General features: G+C 58.5%; 1 protein-coding gene across 1 annotated transcript; it reads right to left on the minus strand.

Annotated features, from left to right (window-relative positions):
• Window positions 1-1,126: 1,126 nt before the first annotated feature.
• On the minus strand, window positions 1,127-13,971 carry AQP1 (aquaporin 1 (Colton blood group)). Its single transcript, XM_038755775.1, has 4 exons — window positions 13,459-13,971; window positions 2,897-3,061; window positions 2,012-2,092; window positions 1,127-1,331 (listed from the first exon to the last, which is right to left on the minus strand). Exons 1-4 carry the CDS (start codon window positions 13,846-13,848, stop codon window positions 1,152-1,154), a joined length of 816 nt encoding a protein of 271 aa, XP_038611703.1. The 5' UTR covers window positions 13,849-13,971; the 3' UTR covers window positions 1,127-1,151.
• Window positions 13,972-14,213: the final 242 nt, after the last annotated feature.

Genomic DNA, 14,213 nt, shown 5'->3' on the forward strand with positions numbered 1-14,213 from the left:
AGGCAGGCAACACAGAACAGGGAGTTGCTAATACAGTGCTCCAAACACGGTGACGTACTCAGTAGGGAGGAACGGCGTGGTTTAGTGAAAAGAACCCGGGGCTTGGGAATCAGAGGACCAGGGCTCCGCCACTTATCTTCTGTGTGACCTTGGGCAAGTCACTTAACTTCTCTGTGCCTCAGCTTCCTCGACTGTAAAATGGGGATTCAATCCCTCTTCTCCCTCCTACTTAAGACTGTGAGTCCCATGTGGGTCACCTGATTATGTCCAACCTGATTAACTTGTATCTACCCCAGAGCTTAGAACAGTGCTTGACACCTAATAAGCGCTTAATAAATACCACAGTTATTATTATTATTATTATCATTAATAGGGAAAAAACTCGGCCAGTGAGTTTGAGTACAGGTATTTATTGTTTGTGTCCATGGAGACTATACACGGACTAGGTTCTTCTCTGTGTTATACGGGCCCCGATAAGCCCCGTTAGTGGCTGGAGGGTTGCGGGTCTGACGCTCAAGTGTGTGTTCGTTGCAGGGGACTAAGGGAGGGTCTCTCTCGGGGCCTCGGGCTCCGCGGCTCCTCCCTCCGTCCTTCCCGCACCAGCCACGGCTGGACGCGGGTCCGGGCTTTCTGTTCTGGCTTCTTCCTCCTCTCCCTCCAACTCCCGAAGGGGCCGGAATCCAGGATTCCTAGATTAGGGAGACTCTTCGGTCACCGGGAGACCCTCCCGTCCTTCCCGTCTCATCAGAGACTCGAAGCCCAAATGGAATTCTGATTCATAAAGACATAGGCGGAGCCGGAGGATGGGGGACTCCTGGATGCCCCCTGAGCGACATCCCCCCGCCCCCCGCACTCCCCACAGAAAGAACTCTATGATGACCCGGGCTCTGCTTCGACTCCCGAGTCGTCTGAGGTGGGAAGGGGAGCCCGGGGACTCCCGAAGCGGTGGCTGGGGAGAGCGGGGACGAGAAGGGTAGCGGAGGACACAAACGGAACGAGCAGGGGAATTCCAGGATTTGGGATCTTTGGGAAACGGTGCTTGGCTGTTTATAAAAGAGTCTATAATACTGATTAACTCTCCCAGAGCGGGACCCCCTCCCTCCTCCCCCCAGCCCCCCTACCCCCCTCCCGCCGCCGGGCCCCGCTCCCTTCTACTTGGGCTTCATCTCCACCCTGGAGCTCATCTCCTCGGCGTCCAGGTCGTACTCCTGCATCTGGCCGCTGGCCCACACCTTGACGCGGTCGGTGAGGTCGCAGCTGCGCGGGGCCAGGACGAAATCGTAGATGAGCGCAGCTAGGGCGCCCCCGAGGAAAGGGCCGACCCAGAAGATCTACAAGAGACCCCGGACACGGGGACTAAGCGGGGTGCGGGACACGCGGGCTCCACTTCCCCCCAGACGCTAGCCCGCGGGCTAGCTGGCCAGTCCCTCCTCCAGCAGCCCCTCCCTCTAGGTCGGCTTTCTGGTCCCCTGCCTTCAAGGCCTGTACAGACTGCAGACTGCAAGCTCGTTGTAGGCAGGCAACGTGTCTACCAACTCTTTTATAATGTACTCTCCCAAGCGCTCAGCAGAGTGCTCTGCACACAGGAAGCGTTCGATAAATACAATTGTTTGATTGACTGATTTTAAGTTTTCCTGCCCGAGCTGCCTGCACAGGATAAGCTTTTGGCTTTCTGTATCCTTTCCCGAGTTGCCTGTATAGGACGAGCTTGCTGCTGTCTGTACCTCTTCCTGCGTTATCTGTCCAGGATAAACTTGCTATTATCTCCCTTCACCTGCCTTCAAATCATCCCTAGTTGGTCCTGGGTGCTCTGAATGAGAGGTTAGGTAGGACTTCTCAGTGGTGGCCTGGAAGCCCTGACCCTTCCGACCCCTGGCCCCGTGCCCCGCCCCCCCCCCCCCCAGGTCCTCCATTCTAGGGGGAGGTGGGTTTGTGGGTTTTCAGTGGCAGTGGCTGGGCGAGGAGCTGGGCGAGGAGCTGGTCTGGTGCTGGCCACCTGGCGGGCACCTACCCAGTGGTCAGTGAAGTTGTTGGTGATCACAGCCGAGCCGAAGGACCTGGCAGGGTTGATGCCGCAGCCGGTGTAGTCGATCTGGGGGTGGGTGGGCAGGGAGGATGAAGGGGAGGGGGCGGGATGGGGAGGGGAGCAGAAAAGAGGCGGGGGCAGGGGAGAGAGGAGAAAAAGGTGAGGAAAAACAAGGAGTTTGCTTTGCCGCCCCTCACACTCGTAACTCCCTGACCGGCCTTGGTTCCGGAGTGGGTGACCCAAAGCCGTCCCCCACCGCCACGACAACGCAGACCCGCCCTCTTGTCCCTAGTCCCCATCCTCAATCAGAGAAGGTGATGGAGAGACTCCAGGGCAGGGGCAAAACTCCCAGCCCACCACCTCCTTCAGCAGTTCCACTTCCATTCCCCCCCCCCCCCCCCCCCCCCCCGTGTAAGGAGATGGATTTTCTGGAGTACACAAGCCAGTCTGTCCACCAGGACGGGAAATAAAGAGAGAACCGGTGGTGTTTTCTGGGAGAAGTCATCTATGGGCTCTAGGGGTGGAATTGAGGCTGGGGACTCTGGAGGGAGAGGGGCTGGGGCTGGGGCAATGGACTGGAAGGGCGAGGCCAGAGCAGTGAGGAAAAAAGGGCAGACATCAGCCCATCTGCACATTTTGATATTTAGTGGTGGGGGGAGTAAATTGACTTGAATATTGGACAACTTGGCCCATAGAAAAGTCAATCTCACAGCCAGGTCAAGACCCCTTTCTGCTCCTCCCCCGGGCCCCGCAGACGGAGCCTCTCTTTCTCCCACTCCCTTTCCCACCACCTCCTCGCCCTCCCCGCACTGCCCCCAGCCCCTGCCCCTCCCCTCCAGTGGGGGGGGGGGGAGGGGGGCTACCGCTTACCGCTAGGAGGTGGCCCAGTGCCACGGACAGCCCAATGGCCAGCGGGGCGGAGCCGCCCACGTCATTCCTGCGCCGGTCCGTGGTGGCCAGGACGCACAGCACAAGTTGCAGCGTGCCGATAATCTCGATGCCCAGGCCTTGCCCGGAGTTAATTCCATCCGCCAGCTGCAGGGGGAGAAGGGGTAATAGAGAGAAATGCAGTGAGAATGAGGGGTAGGGGCGGAGGGGGAGGTAGGAGGCAGGTCTTGGGTGGAAGGGCCCCAAGTCAAACTCCAGAGCTGGTCATACCTGGGGTGCATCATCTGGTTCAATCCCCTGCCTCTGAGCAAGTGGACATTCCACCCAGCTGGATCAGACAGACACCTCCAGGAAGGGAGTCCCGGTACCCTGCTTCAATCCCCTGGTGGTATTTTTTAAGCACTTACTGTGTGCCAACACTGTACCAAGTGCTGGGGGAGATACGAGATAATTAAGTCAGATGCAGTCACTTGTTCACACGAGACTCACAGTCTTAGGGAGAGGAAGAACCGGTATTTCATCCCCATTTTCCAGATGAGGAAACTGAGGCTCGGCTCAGATAAGTGACTGGCCCAAGGTCATATAGCAAGTCAATGGTGTAGCTGGGCATCCTAACCCCCTCCTCGATTCCCAGTCCTGTGCTCTTTCCACTAGGCCTTGCCGCTTGAATCCTCCTCTGACCTTCAGGAAGTTCTTACTGGATCTAACCACCCTCCTTCCTGCTGCAGATGGAGCTCATCTTAATGAACCGGGGGATGGGGAGAAGGGGTGATTATCTCCCTGGGTCAGGTGGGGAGACTGAAGCTCAGAGAGGGCGTGTACCCGACCCGAGGTCACACAACGCTGGCCCTAGGTTTCCACCATTGTCCCACCACGGGGTAGAGAGCAGCCCCAGCCTGGAGGGAACCGAGGAACACCTGCTTTAGGGCTTGGACAGTGGAGTTTGGAGCCTGACCCGATGGGGCTGGTGAGTGGGTGGTGTCATTCCTAGGGAGAAGAGGGGGCGGGGTCCCTAGAGCCCCTCTGCCTTAAGGAAACACCCAAAAAGTTGTGATTCGTGAGACGGGAGTCGGGGGAGAGGAAGAGTAGAGGAGAAATGGGGAGAGAAAGACAAGGGAGAGGGGGAGAGAGAGAGAAGCCGGGGGAGAGGTGGAGAAGCAGGGAAGAGGAAGTGGGGTAAGGGAGGGGAGAGAGGGAAAAGGAGGAAGGAAGGAGAGAGGAAAAGGGGGGGGGACGAAAGAGGGAGGAGGGAAGAAGGGGGGGAGGGAACGCCCCAACGGGACTCCCGCCTCCAGACACAACCCTCCGGGGAGGGAAACACCGCCCACGCGGCCCGTTCCCGGGCAGTTTTAGAAGCATGAATCACTGGCTCAGAATAGCCCATCCCGTCCCCGCCCCACCCCACCGCCCCCCAGCCGGGTCCGCACCGGCCGGCCGCCGCGGACGGTCCTGATCCCGCACGCGGTTAACGGGGCAGCGGGGAGGGGAAATTTCCACAGGGGGCTTTTGCTCGGAATGATCGAGGTCGTTGCCCTCCGGGGCCAGTAAGTGAGCCGCTCCGCCCGGCCCCCAGCTGCCCCTTCCCGCCTTTGTTCGCTTCCTGGAAGGGCGCGTCCCATCTTCCCTTCGTTCTCCGGGCGGGAGGGCGCAGGTGCGGGTAGATGCGGGAGGACCCCTTCACTCCAATGAGCTTCCATCAAAGCAAAGAGCTCGAGAAACCACGGAAATGTCCACAGGGAGAGGGCGGGGGCAACCAGGGAGGGCCGGCCAATTGGGCCATCCCTCTGCCTCTTGGCCGGGCTAGCCCTAAACACCCCAGACAGATGGGGAGGGGCCGGGCAGTGGGGAAGACACCTGCTGCGAGTCTTCGAGGTCCCCAGGGACCCAGGTCCCTTCCCCTGCTTCAGTCCTCCCTGCAGGGTAGTTCCGGCTGCAGTTTAACCTGTAGCCCTTTTGCTGCAGTGAGAACCCAATTTCCTACCATCCCCGACCCATCGCCCTGGCAGATTCCACCCTTCCAAATTCCCCACCGATTGCCCTGTGAGAACAAGCTGGTGTCTCCATGGGCGGGGAGTGAACTGACCGCCTGGCCCCAGGACACAAAACTCTAGACACAAAGCTCTAGAATGTGAAGCTCCAGACCTGAGGGCTTGGAACATGAGGATCTAGGTCACAAGGACCCAGAATACAAGGATCCAGGACACAAGGGCCCAGAACACAAGGAACTAGGGCACGAAGGCCCAGAACATGGGGAACTAGGGTAAGAAGCCGAGACCATGTGGATTTAGGACAAGAGGCCCAGGATGTGCCGATCTAGAACATTAGGGCCCAGGACACAGACATGAGGATTCAGGATATGCAGATCTAGAGCATTAGGGCCCAGGACACAGACATGAGGATCCAGGACACGAGGATCTAGGACACGAGGAGCCAGGACATGAGGATCCATGACAGGCCTTGAGACAACAGGACCCAGGAAACGAAGCCCCAGGACACAAGGCTCCAGGACCAGGTCCCCTGGGGATATCCAGGCAGGAAGACCTTGGAGTAGCGGGGAAGGAAGAGCGTTTGTTTTTGAGCTGCTGTTCGTGGTGCAGTAGGAGGAAATTTATAAATACTTGTAAGCCTTCCTCCCAGGTTAGCATGGAAGCTCCTTGTAGGCGGGGAATATTTTGTGGCATTTCCAAGTGCTCAATACAGAGTATTGTATCCAGTAAGCGCTCCATAAATACCACTGCTACTACTACTACTGCTACTATTACTGATGCTGCTGCTACTACTACTAGAAACTACCAGAAACTCTTTGCCACCTTCTTTAAAGCACTCAATCAGCTCGCCCCCTCTTAATTTACCTCACTAATTCCCTTCTACAAACCAGCGGGGTGGCGCTGTGCGTCACGCTGCTCGCAACCCTCGGGTCCGGCCTCGCAGGTGGGGACATGTCGATCGGGTTTTACTGCTCACGGGGAGGGGCGGAGGAAAACGGCAGAATCTTATCTCCCAAACGACCCAGTGGGCTGGCGGTCGGCTCCTGCTTCAGGTGTGGTTTTATTGGGGTTCTGAGGACAGCGGAACGTTTCATCTTCCAGGGTCCCAACGAGGCACAATTCAAAGTCCTTCCGCCCCCTGGAGCCGGGGGAGAGGCCGCGCCTACCCCACTGTGGCCGGGCAATGGGGTCGGGTCCCCCAGGTTTATAGGTGTAGGGGCGATGGGGCTAGGGTCCCCAGATCCAGCTGAGGTTTGGATCCGGGATAGAGCTTTCACATCTGGACCCGAATGCCGCTGGGGGGACGCTGATCTCCGAGCCGGGCGGAGGCTGGGCCGGCCGGGGGGCGAACGCCCTGGAGGAGTCGATCAAGGCTGACTAGCCTCGGAGAGATCCTCCCGAGCTACGGATGGGCCAGGGGCTGAGGGTCCCATCGTGGGCGATGTGAGGAGGCCTTCCCAGACTGAGCCCCCTTTTTCCTCTCCTCCTCCCCATCCCCCCCACCCTACTTCCTTCCCCTCCCCACAGCACCTGTATATATATATATATATATTTGTACAGGTTTACTACACTATTTATTACTTGTACATATTTACTACTTATTTTGTTAATGATGTGCACATGGCTTTAATTCTATTTGTTCTGACGATTTTGACACCTGTCCACATGTTTTGTTTTGTTGTCTGTCTCCCCCTTCTAGTCTGTGAGCCCGTTGTTGGGTAAGGACCGTCTCTATATGTTACCGACTTATACTTCCCAAGCGCTTAGTACAGTGCTCTGCACACAGTAAGCGCTCAATAAATACGATTGAATGAATGAATGAATGAATAGGAAAGCTGGTTGGTATGGCAAGAGACGCACTGTGGCCTAGTGGATGGAGCTCGGGCCCAGGAGTCAGAACGATCTGGGTTTTAAAACCGGCTCCACCACTTGTCTGCTGTGTGACCTTGGGCAAGTCACTTCACTTCCCTGTGCCTCAGTTCCCTCATCTGTAAAATGGGGATTAAGACTGTGAGGCCCATGTGGGACAAGAACTGCCTCCAACCTGATTAACTTGTTCTACTCCAGCGTTTAGTACAATGCCTGGCATATAGTACGTGTTTAGCAAATGCCATTAAAAAAACCAGCCTGGCAGGTGGCCAAAGGCTGCTGTTTGGGATATCGTCATGGAGATGCGATCTGCATTAGTGTCCCCCCCTCCCCAGGCCTCCGCCTCCAGCCCCCGAGATCGGCTAACGGGCACGGCTGAAGCCACGTGATCTTCCCTGGAGGTTCCCGGGGAACGGGGCGAGGCCGGGCCTTTCCCAATCCTGCCGAGTCTGCAGACCCGCTGCGGCAGGAGAGACCCCAACCACTGGGAGAGACCCCCGCCCCCGAAAGTGGAGGTCCCGGTCTTTGCAGGCCACCCTGTGCGGTCAAGGGACGACGACGGCGGTGGCGTTGATCCACGGCTCTGCGTGGGAGCGAACCCCGGGCCTACTGCGCCTGAGCCTGTAATTCCACTCTCTGGCCCCCCAGCCGATTCCGGACCCCTCCCCAACCCAACCACCTCCTCCTCCTCCCCCTCTCCAGTCAAAACAACGAAAAGCCCAAGCCCACACATGGTCGCGAGTGTATGTATGTGCGCGCCTACAAGCATATGCACAAACACTATGTGTGATGTGTGTTTCTGTGCGCATGGATACGCGCGCGCTCACACACACAACACACACACACTAAGAGAGAGAGAGAGAGAGAGAGAGAGAGAGAGAGAGAGAGACCCGGGCGGAGGTAGGGACTGTCTCTATGTGTTGCCGACTTGTACTTCCCAAGCGCTTAGTACAGTGCTCTGCACACAGCGCTCAATAAATACGATTGATTGATTGATTGATTAGAGGCTGGGAGTGTGGAGGCTGGGGAATGGTAGCTGGGGAATGGTGGCTGTGAAAGGCCCGGGTGACAAAGCTGGGGAACCCGGCGCGGTCCTGGCGAGACACTTCAGGGCTTCCCCATCCCCAGCCTGACGTTCCCTCCTCCGTTTCCGCTTGGAAACCCTAATTATCGCCGCCCCCAACCCGCGGAGCCAGAGCCCCTCCCTGCCCGCGGCTGACGAAGCCGGGTCCACCCGAGCCTGTCCGTCCTGGCCTCGGCCTCGCAGCCCTCCCCTCCTGCCCCCCGTCCACCGTCAGGCCACAGGCTGAAGCGGTGGTTCCCGGTGGTCCACCCCCTCCGACCCCACTCCCCTTCTCCGTCTTCTGGAGCTCACTGAGGGAAGTGTGGAGGGAGGGGAAAGAGAGGGGGAAGGGTTGGGGGGTCCTGCAGGACCAGGCCTCCGGCTGTCCATTGCGGGGCTCAACTACCCCTCGGGATCGTGTTCTTTCAGGGGTCCGAAAATCCCTGTCTCTGGGGCAGACTGAGGTCACCACAAAAGTCCTTGGACTGCTGGAAAAGAGAGGGGGCAGTCGACTAGTGCCCTGTTCAGATCAGGTGACCGGGGACCCTCCCTCTAGGCTCGTAAGATCGTTATGGGCAGGGAATGTATAATAATAATAATAATAATAATAATAATGGCATTTGTTAAGCGCTTACTTTGGGCGAAGCAGTGTTCTAAGCACTGTGGGGGGATACAAGGTGATCAGGTTGTCCCACGGGGGGCTCACAGTCTTAATCCCCATTTTACAGACGAGGGAACTGAGGCCCAGAGAAGTGAAGTGACTTGCCCAAAGTCACACAGCTGACAATTGGATGAGCCGGGATTTGAACCCGTGACCTCCGACTCCCAAGCCCGGGCTCTTTCCACTGAGCCACGCTGCTTCTCTGAGCCACGCTGCTTCTCTGTTATCTGTTACATGGTTATATTGTACTCTCCCAAGCGCTTAGTACAGCGCTCTGCTCACAGTAAGAGCTCAGTAAATATGATGAACTGGCTGACTCTGGCGAGAGCAGCCTTTCGGTCCCTCCGGGCTGGTCCAGGACCGTTAGCCCGGAAAGACCTAGGGAGGTGGCCTGTTCTGGGGTGGAGCGCGCCTGCAGACAGAGAAGGGGGGAGAGGGGTACCCTTGGGGAGGGGCCCGAGTGTCCTGGCAGCCTTCTCCGGGCGGGGCACCGCCGTGGCAGTGAAAGGACCCCACTCCCAGCTGACTCAGCCCCAGCCACATCCTGGATTTCCCTTGGAAATCTCCTGGCTCCCTGCCCCCGCCCTCCCGGACGAGGGGCCAGAGGGGACCCCTTCCAAACTTCGGAGGAATGAGTCACCCCGAATCTGGCAGAGTCGCCCCCGGGGCCCCAGGAGTCCTGTGTGTCCGGAGCTCGGGGCTTCTATACTGGGAGCCCACTGTTGGGTAGGGACTGTCTCTATATGTTGCCAACTTGTACTTCCCAAGCGCTTAGTACTGTGCTCTGCACACAGTAAGCGCTCAATAGATACGACTGATTGATTGATTGATTGGGGGATCCCCAAGACCTCCCCAACCCCCCAACACCTCGCAGGCTTCTTCCAATCCCACCAAACACACCCCGCCTGGAGGAAGAATCCCGACGATTCCCCCTCCCCCAAATCCGACTTTCCCAGAGCCACAGGGCCCCCAACCCGGGACCTCCAAGTTTGCTGTTTCAGGCCTGAAAGCAGCAATCATTATTGATTGTAAATCGGTTGAGCCCCCACGCCCCAGCCCAGCCCTCGCCCCGCCCCTTAGTGGCGGGTTGGGCCCTCCAAGAGGTGGCTCTAGGTGGTCGCGCGGATTTCCTTCACCCCAGTACGAAGAGCGAGATTCCCGAAGCTCGGGACCCCGGATCTGATCGTCCCCAGGAGAGCCCGGGGATCCTGGGAGGGCGCCCTCAGCCTCGAGGGCTCCATCCCAGCCTAGGGCACGGTGGGCGCGGACTCGGGGGGCACCCTCTGCCCACCCTCTACCCCCTTCCCGCCCTCTGGCCGCTTTCCCGGGGAACGTGTCACGGTCGGGTGTGGCCCGGACAGCAGGGAGGGACCTTGGCTACCCGTCTCCATTGGGAATCGGGACAATCATTGACAAACCGGGGCTCTGCGCCTTCTTTTTCCGTTCCTTCAGTCTCCTGGGACCACGGGGCAAAGGGCAGGAGAGAGACACAGAAAGAGCGGAGCAGAGAGAGACCAACAGAGACGGAGAAGCAGACCCAGACAGAAATAGAAACAGAGACGAGACAGAGAGACCCAGCGAGGAGGAAAGAGACACTTATGGAGAGGCAGGGCAGAAAGGGGGAGGCAGGCAGACGGAGAAACAGAGGCAGGAGACGCAGATGCAGAGGGGCCGAACAGCGAAAGAGACAGAGACAGAGGGAAGGAAAAGAACAGCACCCTCCCACCACGTCCAAGTCCTCCCGTGTCCTGGGTTCCCCGGGAGGGCAGAGACGCTACTGTCCCAAGTCCGGTCTCAATGTCCCCTCCGAGGAGGACGGATGGGTCGGTAATTAATGCCAACCGAGGTGGCAGAGGCACCTGCTCTGTTCAACCCGATTGGGCTTAACCCTTCCACCCCGAGCAACTTTTCTCTCCCCTTCTTCCCCGTTCGTCCCCACCCCCGCAAACGAAACATCGGGGACGCCGGCAGTCTCGGCAGGAATGTTTTGGGGTCGCGAGACTAATTAATAATAATAATAATAATGGTATTTGTTAAGCGCTATGTGCCAGGCACCGTACTAAGGTGGGGGAGGAGGAGACTTGATTTGCCACTCCAACTTTCGACCCAAGTCAGGCGCCTTGGAGATCAATCAATCCATCCGTCGTATTTATTGAGCGCTTAACTGTGTGCAGAACACTGTACTAAAATGTCGCCCGAAGGCCGGACCCGCCCGGGAGGCAGCCGGAAGCAGTCGGGGGGTGCAGGGGGGCAAAGGGGGGAAGAGCTTGGGCGAGGTAAGGGGTGGGGCGGGAGAAGGGGAAATAAGCAACGCAACTCAATCCCCATCTGTAAAACGGGGATTAAGACTCTGAGCCCTACGTGTTTTACCTGATTCCCTTGTCTCTACCCCGCGGCTTAGAAGAGGGCTTGACACATAGCAAGCGCTTAACGGGTACAAATAAGGCTCACAGTGAAGAGACACCCAGTTTGGGGTCTTTCCAATCTCTCAGGAGCTCTCAGCTCTGGTGGCAAGTTCTGGGGGAGCCAATCTTGAGCCTGGGAGAGCAATGACTCCCCCATGGCTCCCACAGATGGAACCTGAGGACGCTCCCCTCCATCTCGCCACAGCCGGAACCCGGGGACACCGGCTGTAACGCCCCCACAGCCAGGACCCACGAACACTAAGCCCTGGCTTAGGCGGGGCCATTATTCATCTGCATCTGTTCTCCCGCCACCGCCCGGCCCGGCGACGATGGGGCTTCACTGTTAGAACCCCGATACTTGCCCCGAAGGTCAGAAACATCCAAACTGCCCCTCCGGCTGCCTGGTGGAGGACCCCTCTAATCCCCCCGCCCCTCCTTGGCCTCCCCTTGCCTTTGACTGAGCTCCCTCGCAGAGCGCGATTTGGGAAGCGAAGTTTCGGAGCCCGAGTTTGACTCGGGAAGAGGAAGCAGGATAAAAGATCTTGGACCTTAGACTCTTCTCTCTGGAGGGGAGCTGGGAAGACACTCCCCGCCCCCCAGCCTGATCCTTGAGCCTTAGTCCCCAACCTCCTCCCATCTCTCCTTGATGGAAGGGACAGGGGCCTAGCAGCCTTAGGGATGAGATGTCCCCAGCGAGGTTGGTCCTCCCGAGAACAGACGAGAAGAAACGGGAGGGGCTATCCTCTCAGCGCGCTTCGTCCCTGTGCCTTCCCGCTTTCAACTCTTTAGAAGGGGTCCGGGGAATCCGGTCCTAGGGGTCGTGCGCCCACCCCCCCAGGACGCTTGCACCATCCGCGCTGGTGACGCATGTGGGGAGAGGAAGGGACGAGATCGGCAGCATGGCATCGCGGATAAAGCACAAGCCTGAGAGGCAGAAGGTCGTGGTTTCTAATCCCAGATCTGCCATTTATCTGTTGTGTGGCTTTGGGCAAGTCACTTCAATTCTCCGGGCCTCATTTACCTCATCTGTAAAATGGTGATTAAGACTGTGAGCCCCATGTGGGACAGGGACTGTGTCCCACCCAATTTGCTTGTACCCACCCCTGCACTTAGTGCAGTGCCTGGCACATAGTAAGCACTTAACAAACACCACAGTTATTATTATTATTATTATTATTATTATTACCAGGCCTTTCCGGACGCCAGAAGACGGCCGAATTTGACGTCCCCACCTCTTTGTTTTTCAAATATGGCATTTGTTAAGCGTTTATTATGTTCCAAGCATTGTACTAAACCCTGAGGTAGGTACGAGATAATCGAGTTGGGCGCAGTCCATGTCCCCCATGGGGCTCACAGTCTCAATCCCCATTTTAGAGGTGAGGTAATTGAGGCACAGAGAAGTGAAGTGACTTGCTTAAAGTCACACGGCAGACAAGCGACAGAGCTGGGATCAGACCGCAGGTCCTTCTTACTCCTAGGCCCGTGGTCTATTCACTAGGCCACGCTGCCTCTTTCCTTACTCTCTCCCTACTGGGGTCTCCCCTGTCTGAGCCTCTGGGGGGGCTCACAGAGACCCCCATCCCGCCCCCGGCCTCGTTTCCCCAGTGGGGCCTGTCGGCGGTTCCCAGGAGTCCCCCGGGGCCCGGGAGATGGGGGGAAGGGACTGTAACTGTGCATAGGTTTGCAGTTGGCAAAGCGACTGGAAAATCGTAAGTGCCGCCGCCGCCTCCAGACAATCGCGTGCCTCAAGTCTCCGCGGCCAACATCTGCTTAACGTTACCGCTCCGCGGCGCGGGGCGGAGTCGCACGGGCTCTCGGGCTCCCCCCTTCCCAACCCTCTTCCTAATATTTCCATTCGAGCCCTTAGGAGAAAGAGGGTGGAGCCTGTAATTTATTTATTTCTATTAATGTCCGTCTCCCCCTCTAGAATGTCAGCTCATTTTGGGCAGGGAATAATAATAAGAAGAAGAATGGCATTTATTAAGCGCTTATTATGTGCAAAGCACTGTTCTAAGCGCTGGGGAGGTTACAAGGTGGTGAGGTTGTCCCAAGGGGGGCTCACAGTCTTAATCCCCGGTTTACAGATGAGGGGACTGAGGCCCAGAGAAGTTAAGTGACTTGCCCAAAGTCACACAGCTGACAAGTGGCGGAGCCGGGATTTGAACCCATGACCTCTGACTCCAAAGCCCGTGCTCTTTCCACTGAGCCACGCTGCTTCTCAATATACAGAATGTGTCTGTGTATTATTCTAGTGGGCTCTCCCAAGCGCTTAGTACAGTGCTCTGCGCACAGTAAGCGCTCAATAAATACGACTGAATGAAGGAGCGAGTGCGGGGAAGGGAGGCGGGGTGGGCGGTGGTCCGGCAGGACCCGGGATCCTGGACAGCGCCCCGGGGCTCCGTCCACTCGGGGTACGCGGGCCGCTGAGGCCCCGAGCGCTGGTGTTGGTGGCGGTGGGGTCCTGACCCCCCCCACCTGCGGCCCACCTAGGCAGACCCGCCCCGCGACCCCGGCTCCCCTCCCCTCGCCTCCCCCCCCTCCCCCCAGGGGACACTTACCCCGTTGCGTCCGAGGGTGTTCTCGGGGAGCGCCGAGGTGATGCCCGAGAGGATGGCGGTGGCCACGATGGCCCCGACGCACTGCGCCACCATGTAGAGGACGGCTCGCAGGACGCTGATCTGGCAGCTGAGCAGCAGGCCCAGGGTCACGGCCGGATTCAGGTGCGCCCCGCTGATGTGGCCCACGCTCTGGGCCATGGTGGCGATGCTCAGCCCGAAGGCCAGGGACACCTTGACGTTGTCCTGGACGGCGCTGCTCGTCCGGTTCTTGGCCAGGGGGTACTGGAAGCCCAGCGCAGAACCGATGCTGATGAACACGAACAGGGTCATGGCCAGGAACTCGGCTACCACCGCGCGCCAGAAGAGCTTCTTCTTGAACTCGCTGGCCATGGTCGGGCCGGGCTGGGCTGGGGCTGGACAGGGGCTGGACAGGGGCTGCGGGCTCGGGGCGAGGCTGCGAGCAGGCTGGAGGACCGGCGACCCGTCGGGACCTTTTATAAGGCTCTGGGTGGTCTGGGGGAGGAAAGAGGTGTAAGGTGGAGTCGGGGCGGGGGGCGGGGGGCGGGAGGGGGGCGTCCGCATGGACGGCGGCCGAGATTGATGTAAGACTCGGCGTTTGCTGCCAACCTCTCTCTCTCCCTTCCTCCTTCGCGCCCTCCTCTCCCCTTCCCTCCCTCCCCTTGCCTCCCTCCCCTTCCCTCCTTACTTGCTCCCCTCACTTCCAGCGCCCCCCTTCCCCGCCCGCCCAGGGTTTA

The sequence above is a fragment of the Tachyglossus aculeatus genome, chromosome 13 (assembly GCF_015852505.1).
Source record: "Tachyglossus aculeatus isolate mTacAcu1 chromosome 13, mTacAcu1.pri, whole genome shotgun sequence".
Classification (NCBI taxonomy): Eukaryota; Metazoa; Chordata; class Mammalia; order Monotremata; family Tachyglossidae; genus Tachyglossus; species Tachyglossus aculeatus.